General features: G+C 43.0%; 1 protein-coding gene across 1 annotated transcript in view; it reads left to right on the forward strand.

The window, feature by feature from the left end:
- The window catches only part of LRP8 (LDL receptor related protein 8), a 237,165-nt gene that overhangs the window by 149,843 nt on the left and 73,166 nt on the right, over positions 1-14,156 (forward strand). Inside the window, exon 3 of the mRNA XM_066626325.1 lies at positions 7-129. Coding sequence (XP_066482422.1) covers positions 7-129 — 123 coding nt within the window. The remainder of the gene's footprint in view (positions 1-6; positions 130-14,156) is intronic.

Below are 14,156 nucleotides of genomic sequence, written 5' to 3' on the forward strand. Positions count from 1 at the left end.
TTTCAGCCAAGAAGACCTGTGCAGAAACTGACTTTACCTGTAACAATGGCCACTGCATTCCATCCAGATGGAAGTGTGATGGTGAAGAGGAATGCCCTGATGGATCTGATGAATCGGAAGCAACCTGCAGTGAGTACAATGCAGCTGTGCGGTTCTTGAATGCAGGTTTTGTAATTTGAAAACTGGAAACGGAACTGGTGAAATAAAAACTCTCATATATCACACAGGCACGTACACATTGCATCCTAAATTGAATCACTCAATGATGTGGTTTAGAACCTTTCAGACAGAAGACAGCAAAACCGATGTACACTAACATCTTACCCCTTAGATTGTACTATGCAAAAACATTTCTCTGTTGAAATTTGCAAGTTGTAACCCTCAGTAATGGACAGAGCTATGTAAATGCAAACCGGGTGGTAGCGATAGAGCCTCATTCTGGGATGATCTGGCAAGAAGAAAGGCAGCTGCAGCACAGAATGGAAACCTGTGGGTTTCCTGAATGCTGAGGGCCGTGGGCTGTGGACCACTGACCTAGAGGTTAGCGCCCACACCCCTTCCTACTCCCTTCTTTCCCTTTACTGGACCAGCAGCTGAATGGGGAGAAAATAGAGCATTAATCACAACTGTAAATGAGAAAATTACAACTGAAAATATAAGCATTTTAGACATCTTACAGACTGCTTGGTTTATGCCTTATGATCACAGAATGACAGCTCAAAACATGTGAATCCATGCTAAATTGACCTCCAAGCATCTATAAACATTCTATGGTTTTTTATGCAATTTCCTCTATGCTATCTTCCACCTTCGTAGAAGAACATCTATCGGAACCTTGTGAAAAATGTGACACTGGTGTTCAGTGACAGGATGTTGTTCTGACATGGTTTTCTATACATAAAATATGCGTGCAGATGGCTAGCAAGTCTATTTTCAGAAAGCTGATTTGGAATTTGTATTTGTGCAGTTGGTTGCAAGGCCCACCATTTTGGGATCATTGTTCCCATGTGAAACTGCATAAAGTTGTCCAGTTAGGGTGTAAATCCACAATGACCAGTAGCAATTCACAAATCTCTTTGGCTTTGAATTGTACCTTGGAAAGAATTGACAACTCACCATTTTGAGAACTGGGTTTATACTGGCCAGCACCATATAAGCTGAGAGCTGCAACAGAAATAAGAGATGCTTTCCAGTGCTTTCCATTCCAGACATAGAAACCAATGTGGCAAATTTCCCCCAGCAGGGTAGACTCATTTGCAAATGTGACATTATTGTAAGTGTCAGGGAACATTCAACTTTGCTTCAATGCCTTTTACCGTGGAGTTATTCTTGTCTTTGGGGAGAGGTATTCCATTTCCCATTGATCTGGAACAATGAAGAGTTATTAAACTTTCATTGACGCTGAGTAGATGAGAACCTAACCCACAAAGAATGGTACTTAAATATTAGGCAACACACAGGGGTCAATGTATATGTCTTCAGCTATGATTAGCATTATCTAGTTTTGAAACATGACTCTATATACTAGTAGTAAACTGTGCTGACATGATAAAATAGTTCCTGGGGTTGCATAGATTTGGTTTGAGATGTAAATGAAATGGCACATTATTTCAACATGAAAAAGATTTAAGAGTTGGGGCGGAATGTATACAGCAATCCATTGAGGGTAGAGAGTGTCCCATAGTGCAGTTAAGTGTCACAGCTTGTCATTACCACATTGAAATGAACATGTCCAATGTTAAGCCTTCCTGCTTGAAGTAAATGAACAGTTCTGCTCTTCAGGGAGAATACTGCTGCCTTGGTGTTTTGTTTGGCGCCACAGCTTCAAAGGCACTGAGTTTACCAGGCAGTTTTATGATAGCATTCCCTTCTGAACTATTGGAAGAGACGTATGACCCAAAACTGTTGTGAGACCCTGCACCAGTGAAATGTGTTCTGACACAAAAGTGCTGTAAAGTACTTTGCAACAGTGTAAGGCCCAGGTGTGCTGGTGGGAAGGTTGGATCCTTCCTGCTGGCGTCATCAGCAGGCCCAATGAATCAGGTAAGTCCAGTGCAGGGGCAAGGGAAGCATGGGGAGAGAGTTGAACGAGGTGGGAGAGGGCAGTATAGGGCAGCAACAGGGCAGGGTTGGGAAGATTGGGCCCAGGAGGGGGCCAGGATTGGTGGTGCAGCATGTGCCATACCCAACCCCCTTCTTGGACCCGATCCACCTGCACAGATCAACACAGGCTTATGCCAGTGTTATCACTGGTGCAGGTTCAAGGTTCACCATTGTGGCTGCTGGGGCTTGGCACCAGTGTACCCTTACCCTGAAGAGACCTCTAGCAACCAGATGACCCCCCATGGGATGCAGTGGAAGCTATGTTGATGCCCTTGCATCACTGTGTGGGGATTTGGGTAGGATTGGGCCATTAATAGACTCCAACAAGTTTATAAAGGTCTGCAATTGCTCACTATTTTATTTACAAAACATATAAGCTAATTTTTATTTTAAAAAATAAGTACTTTTTATTTTAAACCGTGCCCCTCTCCACTAAACTATTCACTCTGAAACAGGTTAAGCCATTTTCAATCTTTTTTTCCTCTCCCTTCATGTGCTTCAATTTGTCTAATCTAATTGAAGGCCACACATTTAATTTCAAGTCATGCACCACATAAGTATATTCCCCTTGGTGGATGGTGGCAATAAGGATAGTGGTTTATTTGACTTTGCCAGAGTGCATTGCAAAGAGAGATATACAATTAACCATCTTCTTTCCTTTTATTCCATAAGCCTAACAGCCAAGTATGCATTGCTGTCTAATTAGGAAAGATAAACACGCTACTCTTTAACAACATCTCCTTTTTGCGGCCATACAAGTTACCAAAGTAATCATCTTGGCAGTGACATTAGCACATTTATAATACTCCAGGGTTTGGTTTCTGTCTGTCTGTCTTCATTTCAGTCAGAGCCTTCTTATTATTGCAATGCCATTCTCCCATTGGATGAACCTAAATTAACTAAGCTGTTTTCTTTCCCAGAATTCCCTGCCTGTAAATCTTTCTAGCCCAGAGCAACTGAATGGGATATGTTTAGATTGCACAGTTCACTCTAAGGTCCATCAGGATTTTCATTTGACCTCTGTCAACTAGCAGTACATTTCCTGTAAAGAAGATCAGTCTGCTCTACAGAGAAGCTGTACCCTGCTGTTACCTGAACATCCGCTTCAGTTATGTTTTCATGCCTGTGGCTTAGTAGCCTTGTGGAAGATTTCTTTGTTGCTTTGAAGCTTAAACTGCACTGTGACTCATGCTATGTCCAAATTAAGTACTCCATAAGGATCTGTCTCCTGCAGAAAGTGTAAGACTGTGATATGGGTTCAAATTCCGTCTCAGCCCTGGTCTCCTTGGTTGGCCTTGAGCAAGCTATTATCTCTCACCTTCACTATTCACGCTTCTCAGATTGCATGTTAAGGTCACAGAGATTATCGAATCAGTGCAGCTCAGCTCTTCTTTGCTTTCAAATCAGGTACTCTTGTTAAACAGAGCTACTGTGGCTGGATGACTGGCTTTAGTGTAAACCAGTTTTTCGCAACCAGTGGTTTGGGTACCACCAGTGGTACTTGAGTTGGTGTCTGGTGGTACTCATGGGACTGCTGGACCCCTGCTGCCCAGCAGCAGGGCCAGGAACATGACACAGCAAACAACAGTATGAGGCTTGGCTCAGTGAACAGAGCTCCAAAGCATACTTTTCTGTACTCAGAGAATCCACCCTGCGCCTCTTACTGGTGTTTCTTACGTTGCATCTGGCCTTCCAACCCAGAAGTAACTGGCAATGATGTCATCGCCAGTTACTTCCAGTAGAACTTCGAATAGGTGGGCCATGTGTGGCTGGTGCAGGCCATGCTGGGTGTTGCCCTTCAGAGGAGGTAACACCACACTGCCCAAGCCTCCATTCAGCCTGCTCCGGGCCCAGCCACCTCATACTCTCGCTGACAGTTGTGTTTTTACCGCTCACTGGCAAGAACACAAAGTGACTGGATCTGGGACGAACTGAATATTGCCTCACAGAGGCAGTCCAGAGGTGGGCATTTTGCATTAAAAGGAACACAATGACCCAGAAGGTCAGGGGAGATGTAGTCTCATCATTACGTTACCCTCGAACTTCCAGAATGCCAAGCTTCTGCAGGTAAGTGCCACACCAGGTGACACGCACACCCCGAGATGCCTCTGGGGTCAAGTGTTTGTGGAGCCAGAGTGACCCAGTGGGTAGAGGATTAGGACTAAATCTGAGAGCCCTAGATTAAATAGCAATCCAGTTGTGGAATCATTGAGTCACTGGATGGCTTTGGGAGATGCACTTTTGCTCTCAGTTCTCTTTGTATAAAGGGCAGATAATAATCAGGTAAAAAAATTACAGTTATCCATGATGGGTTTTAAGGACAGAAGGCTTTAAATCTTTGTAATCACAAAACTGAGGGACCAATCCTATCCAACTTTCTAGCACCGGTGCAACTGCAATGCAGCTCCGAGGTAAGGGAACAAATGTTCCCATACCTCGAGGAAGCCTCTGTGACTGCATCCCCAACACAGAAAGCAGTGCATCCCCCATTGGAACAGCAGCACTGGCCCTGGAAAATTGGATAGGATTGGACCCTGAGTTGGGAATCTTATCAATCTCATAAACTGAACAGTTCAGCCTGTTCTGCCTCCTACAAACCCTCCGGCTTTTGAGGCAGTATATTTTCAAACATTTGTTCACTTGAATGAAGGATAGAAATTTGCCTTACTATAAAGAAGTTAAATTCTACACCATATGTCACATTCTGTCCTAAATGTATGTGTGCAGGTTTACAAAATACAAATAGTTCTATTTAGGTTTTCTGTAGAACTGCTTGGACAGATCATGCATTTGGTTGAGAAAAAAAACCAGAATGGGTAGATGCTGCAACATTTGTCAAGGTCTTCACTTATACAGGATGGATCCATTTTAATCGTCTTATATTTTCTTTTCTTTTTCTTTTTTGCCATCACAGAGTGATGGAACATATTGCCTCTGTGCCTATGCTCTGAGCTATCTCTATTTGAAATAAAACAACAGATTCAAGAGCAGATGATCAATTTTCTTAGGAAGTGTTACGTTGGGGATATCCTCCTATAAACAAATGAATTACTTTGAAGTTGCTGGAAGCCACTAATAACAATTATCTCCTTAAAATTTCCCATTCTGCTTTTTTTCCTTTTCTTAAATGAGCTAACAAGGTTCCTGGCAAAATATATTGCTTTAGCTACCTAATAATGTTTCACTTCACCAACTTTGAAGATTTTTCCCCTTTCCTTTAAATTATTTTGCTTACTTAACCAGAGACTTTTAAAAAGGCTCCTGCAAAATATTACTGTAATGGTTAACAAATTGTGAGAGTGCTGATGAAAACTCAAATTAAAGGGGCAGAAAGCTAGTGTAAATATCAACTGGCAAAGGGTGTGTGTGTGTGTGAGGGAGAGAGAGAGAGAGAGAGAGAGAGAGAGAGAGAGATGAGATCGAGGAATGTATGCAAGCTGCATACATCTGCCACTGACATCCTCCTCTGTTTCCTCTTGATCATGCAGATAATATAAACAGCAAACAGTAGAAATTATTTTATGCAAATATAGTCTGAAGACCTGGGGCAGAAATAGAAAGAAGAGGGGAGAATTGCTATAGCAATACATTTACCACTGTTAATTCCACTAGTGAATTTAGCAGGAAACATTTCCTGAGTGAGGCATACATTAAGACTTCAAACTAAGTTGAACCTGAAACGTGTGAGCCCTTGAGGCTGTTTTGTACTGAATCAGACCATTAGTCCATCTCACCTAGCTAGCATGTTAATCTAGTGACTAACTGCGGGTTTCCAGAATTTCAGGCAGAGGCCAGAGATTGAACACAGGACCTAAAAAATGCAAAGCCTGCTCTATCAGTGAGTTATCGATTTTTCTCTAGTTATGATCATATATAATCATAGCAGTGTATTCAGCATCAACAGTGAGAATGGTGTTTTAGCTACAGCAAAACAAACTTTTTTTTCTAGACAACTCACCACATGATAAAACTGTTCTTGGATTGTCCCACTTCAGTCTGCAAATGGGACGATTTCACAGCAGAATCCTCATAGGGTGTGTGTGTGTGTGGGAGTAATTGGTGGTGGTGGTGGGGCAGTGCTTGGGAATCCCATACTTTTCATTTATTTATCAGGGAGAAATTTTGTATCTGTGTAGGGATACTTTAAGGAGGATCATTCTGACTGGTGGTGGCCAGGGGTGGTCCAGCCACAGAATGGGGTGAAGGAACTGCTTCCAAAACCATGCTGAGTGAGACGTTGAAACACAGAATGGGGTGAAGGAACTGCTTCCAAACCATGCTGGGTGAGACGTTGAAACTGTGGCCTTCTGCATGCAGTTATGTTCAGCCCAAACATACTGAAGTAGCTTGGGGCCTTCCTTCAGCTCTGAGAAATAATGTTGCTTCTTCATCATTGTATGAGTAGTTGTCTGTTTGTGCCGCAGTGAAATATTTTGAAATGTTGCTTGTGCTCCTGTTATTCCTCCACACTTCAGATCCCCTTTTAGACTTTGTTCATCAAATATTATGAAGATAGTTGCATTCAAATGATTTCATTATTGCTGTAATGCATTTGTGCAGTTCATAAACAAGAATGGCAGTAAAAGTCTTGATGGTGTTGCTTTATTGCTGCAGTGAATCTCTCATCTGGTTTAAGTGGAGGATGGAATGTGTTTGGGTATTTGGGAAGTACAATTACTGTAGTCACCTCCAAAATTTGGATACTAAAAGTAGAAGAGACTTTGGATTTTACTGAGATTAGCTTTAGCCATTAGGTTTAAACTTTTTTTGTTGTTCAATCTGCTTTTTTTATAGGGCTAGAAGATCAAGTTAGCATAAACTATTCCCAGAAAACAATTACACATTTTTTTAAAATCATCATTATTTCTAAAGAATCTTGGTAAGCTCTGATGGGCTACAAAGATAACATATTTTAAAATAACTGGAGGTTTGGTATCTGCCTCACTTTAGGAATAGGAATGATTTTTTGAAAATCCATCACAGATTTCGCCCTCAGTATAGGATTGACTTAGTGCACAAGAGCTATAGATAGATGGATAGTAATAGTGTGGAACAGGGGTGTCCAAACTTTTTGCCAGGAGGGCCACATCATCTCTCTGACACTGTGTTGGGGGCCGGGGGGGGACAAGAATTAATTTACAATTCAAATTTGAATAAATTTACATAAATGAATATACTAGAGATGAAACTTATATGAATGAATGAAGGTCTTGCAATAGCTTAAGGCCTACAAAAGGCCTTGCACAAAGCAAGGCCGGCCTTTCCTTTGCTGCAGCTGCTGCATCACAGAGTTGAAACAGCAAGCAGTGGAGGGAGCCCTCATCCCACAGCTCACACAAGAGGTCAAACAGTTGGCCATCACACTGAGAGCAGTTGCATCAGGCCAGCATGGGCTCCAGCAAGTCTCCGGAGGGCCAGAGGCTCATTGGAGACTGGGGACTCCCTGAGGGCCAGACTGGGAGTCGTCAAGGGCCCCAGGGCCGAGGTTTGGGCACCCATGGTGTGGAAAGATAGCTGGGGTAGGCAAAGTTGCAAACTCTGATCAATGTCAGACTCACATTAGTAGTACTTGAATAAAAGCCAAACAGTCAGAGTTCAAGGGCACACAACTTCCATCATTTGCAAAGAGTTATGCTTAATTCTTTCTCTCTCCACTTCATGAGCCAGAAGTCTGTATCCCATGGTCCAAAGTGAAGGTAAAGCCATGAAAAACCTGGTCAGATGTTTTGGTATTTTTATTTATTCACATCACATGAGTGAAACCAAAACACTACAGTAATCCAGATTCCTCTCTACGAAATAAACAGTAGTGACTGCAAAGTGTTTGCTTTGCTGGGTAACATGGTGAAATTAGCAAGTTTGGACTTTCAGAGCTAATTATGCTTGTCTGTGTGGTGAGGTCAGGCAAAGACTTCTGTGACAAAGGCAGTTGGTAGGAATATTCTGGTAGCCACAGGGAACTGCTTGATGGTGACAGCCAGTTGCTGAGAGGCAAAGCAAACCCAAGGGTCCGTAATGGAACTTGGGGGCTATTTTTGCACTGAAAATCAGTGGCTGTGCAGCCTGTGGCATACCTGAGAGGAGCAAGAGGGACAAATACCCTGGGTGCCAGGCTTGGGGGGTGGTGGTACCATGCTGCCATCTACTCCCCCCAGGACTCAGTTGGCTCGCACACCAATCTAAGTGCTGCCTCCTGAGAGCCTTTCCCCCAGAGACATTCTGAGGCCCAGTGAAGCTTCCCCAGCCCTCACAATGCCATCTAAGGGCATCAAATGTCACTTCCTGTTTCCTCCATGAAACTGGAAATGTTTTTTTGGCCCTCTGAGAGCTTTACAAGGCTTTCAGAGGATCAGGAGGCTGTGCACTGCCTCGCCGGACCACTGGAAGGAAGCAGGGGGCAGCAACTTGCAGTTATGGCCCTAGGCCATGAGACTGGGACCAGGATTGCCACTATGTGCTGCAAATAGTCACTTCAAGGTCACATTCTCCTTGAGGAAGCTTTTTTTGGCATAAATATGGCATATAGAGAAATTTTTATTATTTTAATCCTTGCCAAATGCCATTGTCATGGGCCGGATGTGGAGCCTCAACATCAGATAGATCAGGGGTGGCCAGCCATTCAACTTTAGGGCTTCTGGACCTTTAACAATTTTGTAGCAGAGGGAATTTCAGCAGGTGTAGCCTGTCATCTCACAGATGACAAGCTGCACCTGCTGAAATTCCCGCTACGCAATTTTTAAAGATCCAGGAGCCCAAATATTGAAAGGTTGACTACCCCTGAGATAGATAAGACTGTTTCTGATTCACTTCCTTGCTAATTCTATCAAGGAAGGACTTGACCCTGAAAAGGCTCTCTGTGACAGAAATGGAAGTGTGATGCAACTTCTGTTATCTTCTTCATTTGACTCTCCAAGCGGAAAGGAGAATGTGGACCAGGTGCTGGAGCTTCAAATAGCCAAAGCAACACGTTAAGCATGTGGAAGGGAAAACTGGGTGAAAGAACATCCCTCACATCTCAAATTGAATGTGGCTTCTATCGCTTTTCCACAGACTTGCTACACTCAAGACATTTGTCAGTGCCGGTGTATTGGCAGTCCTTGGTCTTGCAACATAATGCTTTAAGCTAAAGCTTTGATATACTGCAACCCTTGGAAATAAAATTGTTAAAGCCACCACAGGATTTCTTCAGCGTGGATGTATATGATTTGTCCTAATGCTAGTCAGAGGTCAGTATTGCACTCCCTATTTGGGGTATGCCTAATGTTGCTTTTGGTGTGTGTTCAATTGTTTAGTGTGGTCAGCGAAAAGCCAAAAAGGCAATTTTCTCCATAAAGGACGACTTTCCTTTACGTATTGTTTCCTTATTTTGTCAGATGGCAGATAGCTGGTGAGGCATGTCAGAAGGAAAATTCCCAGCCAACAGAAGTCATGCTGTTTTCATGGAGACCTGTATAATTTGCCTTTCTCATTCTGATCACTTGGTTTGGCAGCTTTGGTGTTATGTTTGTTCATTTGGGGTCTTTGTGTCATCAGTTCCCCATGGATGAAAATCACTTTTCACGTGTTTATCTCCTTTACAGATCATAGCATGCAAGACAATGCTTGACTTCCTTGTCCTTGATATAATTGTGTGTCCTTTACTACTCGAAGAGCTGGGGGTGGGGGTGGGAAATGTGTCTGTTGATTTACAATTGTGGTACAGTTTACAATACCAAAGGGTGAATTTGCTTGTGCAAGAAGGAAATGGAAGGCAGCTGCTGTGTGCAGAATCTTGGAGAAACCAAAAAGTGCATGCTTGGCACAGAGCTTACTAATGGAAGACTTTTTCAAATATAGTTTCTATTCATGCTATCACTATAAGCTTCACAGAAATTAAATATTAATTAACAATTGGCTTTGACTTTTTACTGGCACATGATAAATAACTAGTGTTAAGGATATATGGCTAGTTCAGCCTTTTATACTTGTGACTCTAAAATCTCTGGACTGCTTCAGACAATGGGTTTCAAACAGTGTTTTAGGGAATCTTGAGTCCAGTTTCTTGGAAGCTTATTGGGAGTTCCTTAGTTAGAAGATCAGCTAAGGTGGCAAGCATCCCTGAAATATCTTACCTTCCTATGATTTGTATTCCCCTCTCATGCATAAACGAACACAGGCACATAGTGGATGTGTTCTAGGGAGTTCACTCAATCATGTGAGATAATGATGAGACCCAAAACTCCTGGCCAGTGGCTGCAAACTAAGAATGCATCCTAGCCTGTGCCTAAGAGTCTTTTCCAATACAGTGTGGTCCTCTAGGAGCTTTTCAGGTATGCTTCAACAGAGGAATCAGCATGGAGAGGGTTCATAGAATGTTGAACATTAGAACACCATTCATCTTTCAGTGGTCTTGGGCAAAGGAGTTACTGTGGCTATCTCATTGCATTGCCATATCTAAAGTATTGTAACTTGTTCTTGAATTTTCTGGACTGTATCAACATTTGCTATACATGTGTTCCAAATCCATTCATCTTGCAGCAAGAGCTGTTCAGACTTTTTCCTCCATTAGGATGATTCTCTTTCAGCTCGCTGGTTGATCTTTGGTATAAGTGGCTTGTTTATTATTAGTAGAAATCTGAGCCTGATACAAGAATTTTCCTGCAGACAGCTTAAAGTATCTCAACTTCAACCCTAGTTCTTAACTGAAGGGATAATTTGTACCCTGCAGATGGTATTACTTCCTGCTCCCCTCTCCTTGCCTCTGGTCCAGTACACTCAGAGCCCAATCCTATCCTCCTCCCCTGCCGCCCACTGGTGCAGGTGTGCCAAAAATAGGCTTGCTATATCCAGTAGGAGGGCAGATCAGGAGGCTTCAGCAGGCAAAGGGGATTTAAATCCCCTTACCTCCTTGTACACCTTCCAACCCACAGTGGGTCTCCTTGGACCTGTGCTAGTGATTTCGCTAGCACAAGTCTGAGAGAAACGAGGCGGGAAGGCAGCAAAAAAGTGGAGGATCTGGCGCCTGCCACTGGATTCACCCCTCTCATAGCCTCATGCCCCTCCCCATCATGCCCTCCCCACTCTGTTTTACCTGCTCCCCAGCCCCATTCTGCCCTACCCTGTGGTAACCTACCTGCTCCTGCTGGTGGCTGTAGTTCCTTCCCTGGTGACTGGGCATCGTGCTACTGGCATGTGGCCAGCAGTGGAACATCTTTCCGCTGCCAGCCATAGTATTGGGCTGGTGGGTTTTTTTTTTAATTTATAGAAAATCTGTGCAGCAGTTCATACAAAAAGTAATACAGCATAGTTAGTAATAATAGCTATGTCTATTCTTGGCTTCAGCAGCATATTAATTCGTCCTTTAATAGCAGTGTAGCAGTAAATGTATAATAGAAGAATTTGAATTTTTAAAATTCCATACTGAAAAACTTTATTTCAATAATTACGTACTCACTTAATTGATGTAAAACAATTCCTTGCAGGACGTATTGCAAACCAACAATGAAAATACCCTGAGTAAATCAGATTAAAACACTACATAACTTATAGTGCATCTCATCCTTTTATTTTCACCCATGTGATGTAATTTCACAAGGGAAGCAAAAATGCTACTGAACTTTGAAAGGGAGAAAATCAAAGTCAGTCTGAATTTCCCATCTACTATCCTTGTTCTGTGTGTCCTGACTTTTATCTTCTATGTAATTACATTTTGCATCTTTATTTTTAAATTTCTTTCTCCATGCAGACAAACTGTAGTCAGACAGTCTAATCCTATCTGGATTCAGGCAGAGTTCAGCTGGAACTCGGGTCTCTTCTAGTGAGAACAAGCCACATATGGTGATTTCTCTGTAATTCTTGTGTGGGAAAGCTTTTTGAGTGCCCTAAAATGATTAGATTGAAGGCCATTTCACACAACACAGCTAATACATAGCTATTGGGTTCATGTGGCATGAAGTCTATCCCAGAATTCCCTATTCCAGTGGTTGCCAAACTCATAACTGCTGTCTGTCCAAAAAGCGGTCCCCATTCAGACCGGAGCTTACCATTCCACCTTCACACTGCAGGTATTCTCAGTATATCGGTGCACTAGCATGCTCTGGGCAGTCATGATTGTTGCCTGGCATCCCAGAAGGCTGTGCAACAGGATTGCTGGGCAGGCATGACTGCCTGGAGCACCCTGGTGCCCAGATCTACAAATAGCACAGAGGTGGAACGGTAAGCTCTGTTCATGGAGCAGAGGGCTATCCCCAAAACCTGGGCTGGGGTCTGGAAAGCCCTGCCTTATTCTGAGGTTGGTTAGGACCTCGCATGAAAGGACACATTACTCCAGTCTTATTTAGGGGCAATTTACAGCTTTAAAATTTCTGTATTTTTTTCACTTAAGATAATGGCCACGCCTGTCTCTACTTTCACATAATTCATCTTAGTATTTAACTTGTGTAATTGTGAAAGTGAGAGTCGGGTGGAATCCAATATTCAAGGTGTTTAGTTTAAAAAAACCCATGTGGTTCTCACAAATAATTTAGAGTGTGAACTGCGCTCTTTCTCTCTCAAAACAACCGTGATCAGCTTGTGAGAAATGGATTTTTTTAAGGATTTAAATATAACTTTCCTTATGGTGCTGATTTCTTTTAATAAGAGAGAATATTTATAAACCTTTTTCTATTATTTATATAAATAGTGCTCGTTTCAGGGATTGTCAGCAGCTTTAATACAAATTCTCTGTTTAGCTTCCTAGAAACTTGTTCCATTTCAACTTTATGTACTGAGGTTATGAGGAAGAAATGTCAGATCTGGATGGCAAGGGTATCTTGGACTTTGACATAAGAACAGCCCCACTGGATCAGGCCATAGGCCCATCTAGTCCAGCTTCCTGTATCTCACAGCGGCCCACCAAATGCCCCAGGGAGCACACCAGATAACAAGAGACCTGCATCTTGGTGCCCTGCCTTGCATCTGGCATTCTGACATAACCCATTTCTAAAATCAGGAGGTTGCGCATACACATCATGGCTTGTACCCCGTAATGGATTTTTCCTCCAGAAACTTGTCCAATCCCCTTTTAAAGGCGTCTAGGCTAGACGTCAGCACCACATCCTGCGGCAAGGAGTTCCACAGACCGACCACACGCTGAATAAAGAAATATTTTCTCTTGTCTGTCCTAACCCACCCAACACTCAATTTCAGTGGATGTCCCCTGGTTCTGGTATTATGTGAAAGTGTAAAGAGCATCCCCCTATCCACTCTGTCCATCCCCTGCATAATTTTGTATGTCTCAATCATGTCCCCCCTCAAGCGTCTCTTTTCTAGGCTGAAGAGGCCCAAACGCCGTAGCCTTTCCTCATAAGGAAGGTGCCCCAGCCCCGTAATCATCTTAGTCGCTCTCTTTTGCACCTTTTCCATTTCCACTATGTCTTTTTTGAGATGCGGCGACCAGAACTGGACACAATACTCCAGGTGTGGCCTTACCATCGATTTGTACAACGGCATTATAATATTAGCCGTTTTGTTCTCAATACCCTTCGTAATGATCCCAAGCATAGAATTGGCCTTCTTCACTGCCGCCGCACATTGGGTCGACACTTTCATCGACCTGTCCACCACCACCCCAAGATCTCTCTCCTGATCTGTCACAGAACCCATCAGCCTATATCTAAAGTTTTGATTTTTTGCCCCAATGTGCATGACTTTACACTTACTGACATTGAAGCGCATCTGCCATTTTGCTGCCCATTCTGCCAGTCTGGAGAGATCCTTCTGGAGCTCCTCACAATCACTTCTGGTCTTCACCACTCTGAAAAGTTTGGTGTCGTCTGCAAACTTTGTAACCTCACTGCTCAACCTTGTCTCCAGGTCATTTATGAAGTGATAAATAGTGAACCTTCTCAAATCAAGCAATCTGAATCAACCTATCTGTCTGAAGACAATGTGTATTCTGTTTTCAGCATTCCCACTGGAGTTTGCACTGGAACAGCATTCACCAAACTACAGCCTGAGGGCAGATCCAGTGTCCTGAAAAACCCATCCCGTCATGAACAGAACTACACTCTCTTTTCACTTTCTTGCTCCAGTGC

This window comes from Tiliqua scincoides, chromosome 4, assembly GCF_035046505.1.
Source record: "Tiliqua scincoides isolate rTilSci1 chromosome 4, rTilSci1.hap2, whole genome shotgun sequence".
Lineage (NCBI taxonomy): Eukaryota > Metazoa > Chordata > Lepidosauria > Squamata > Scincidae > Tiliqua > Tiliqua scincoides.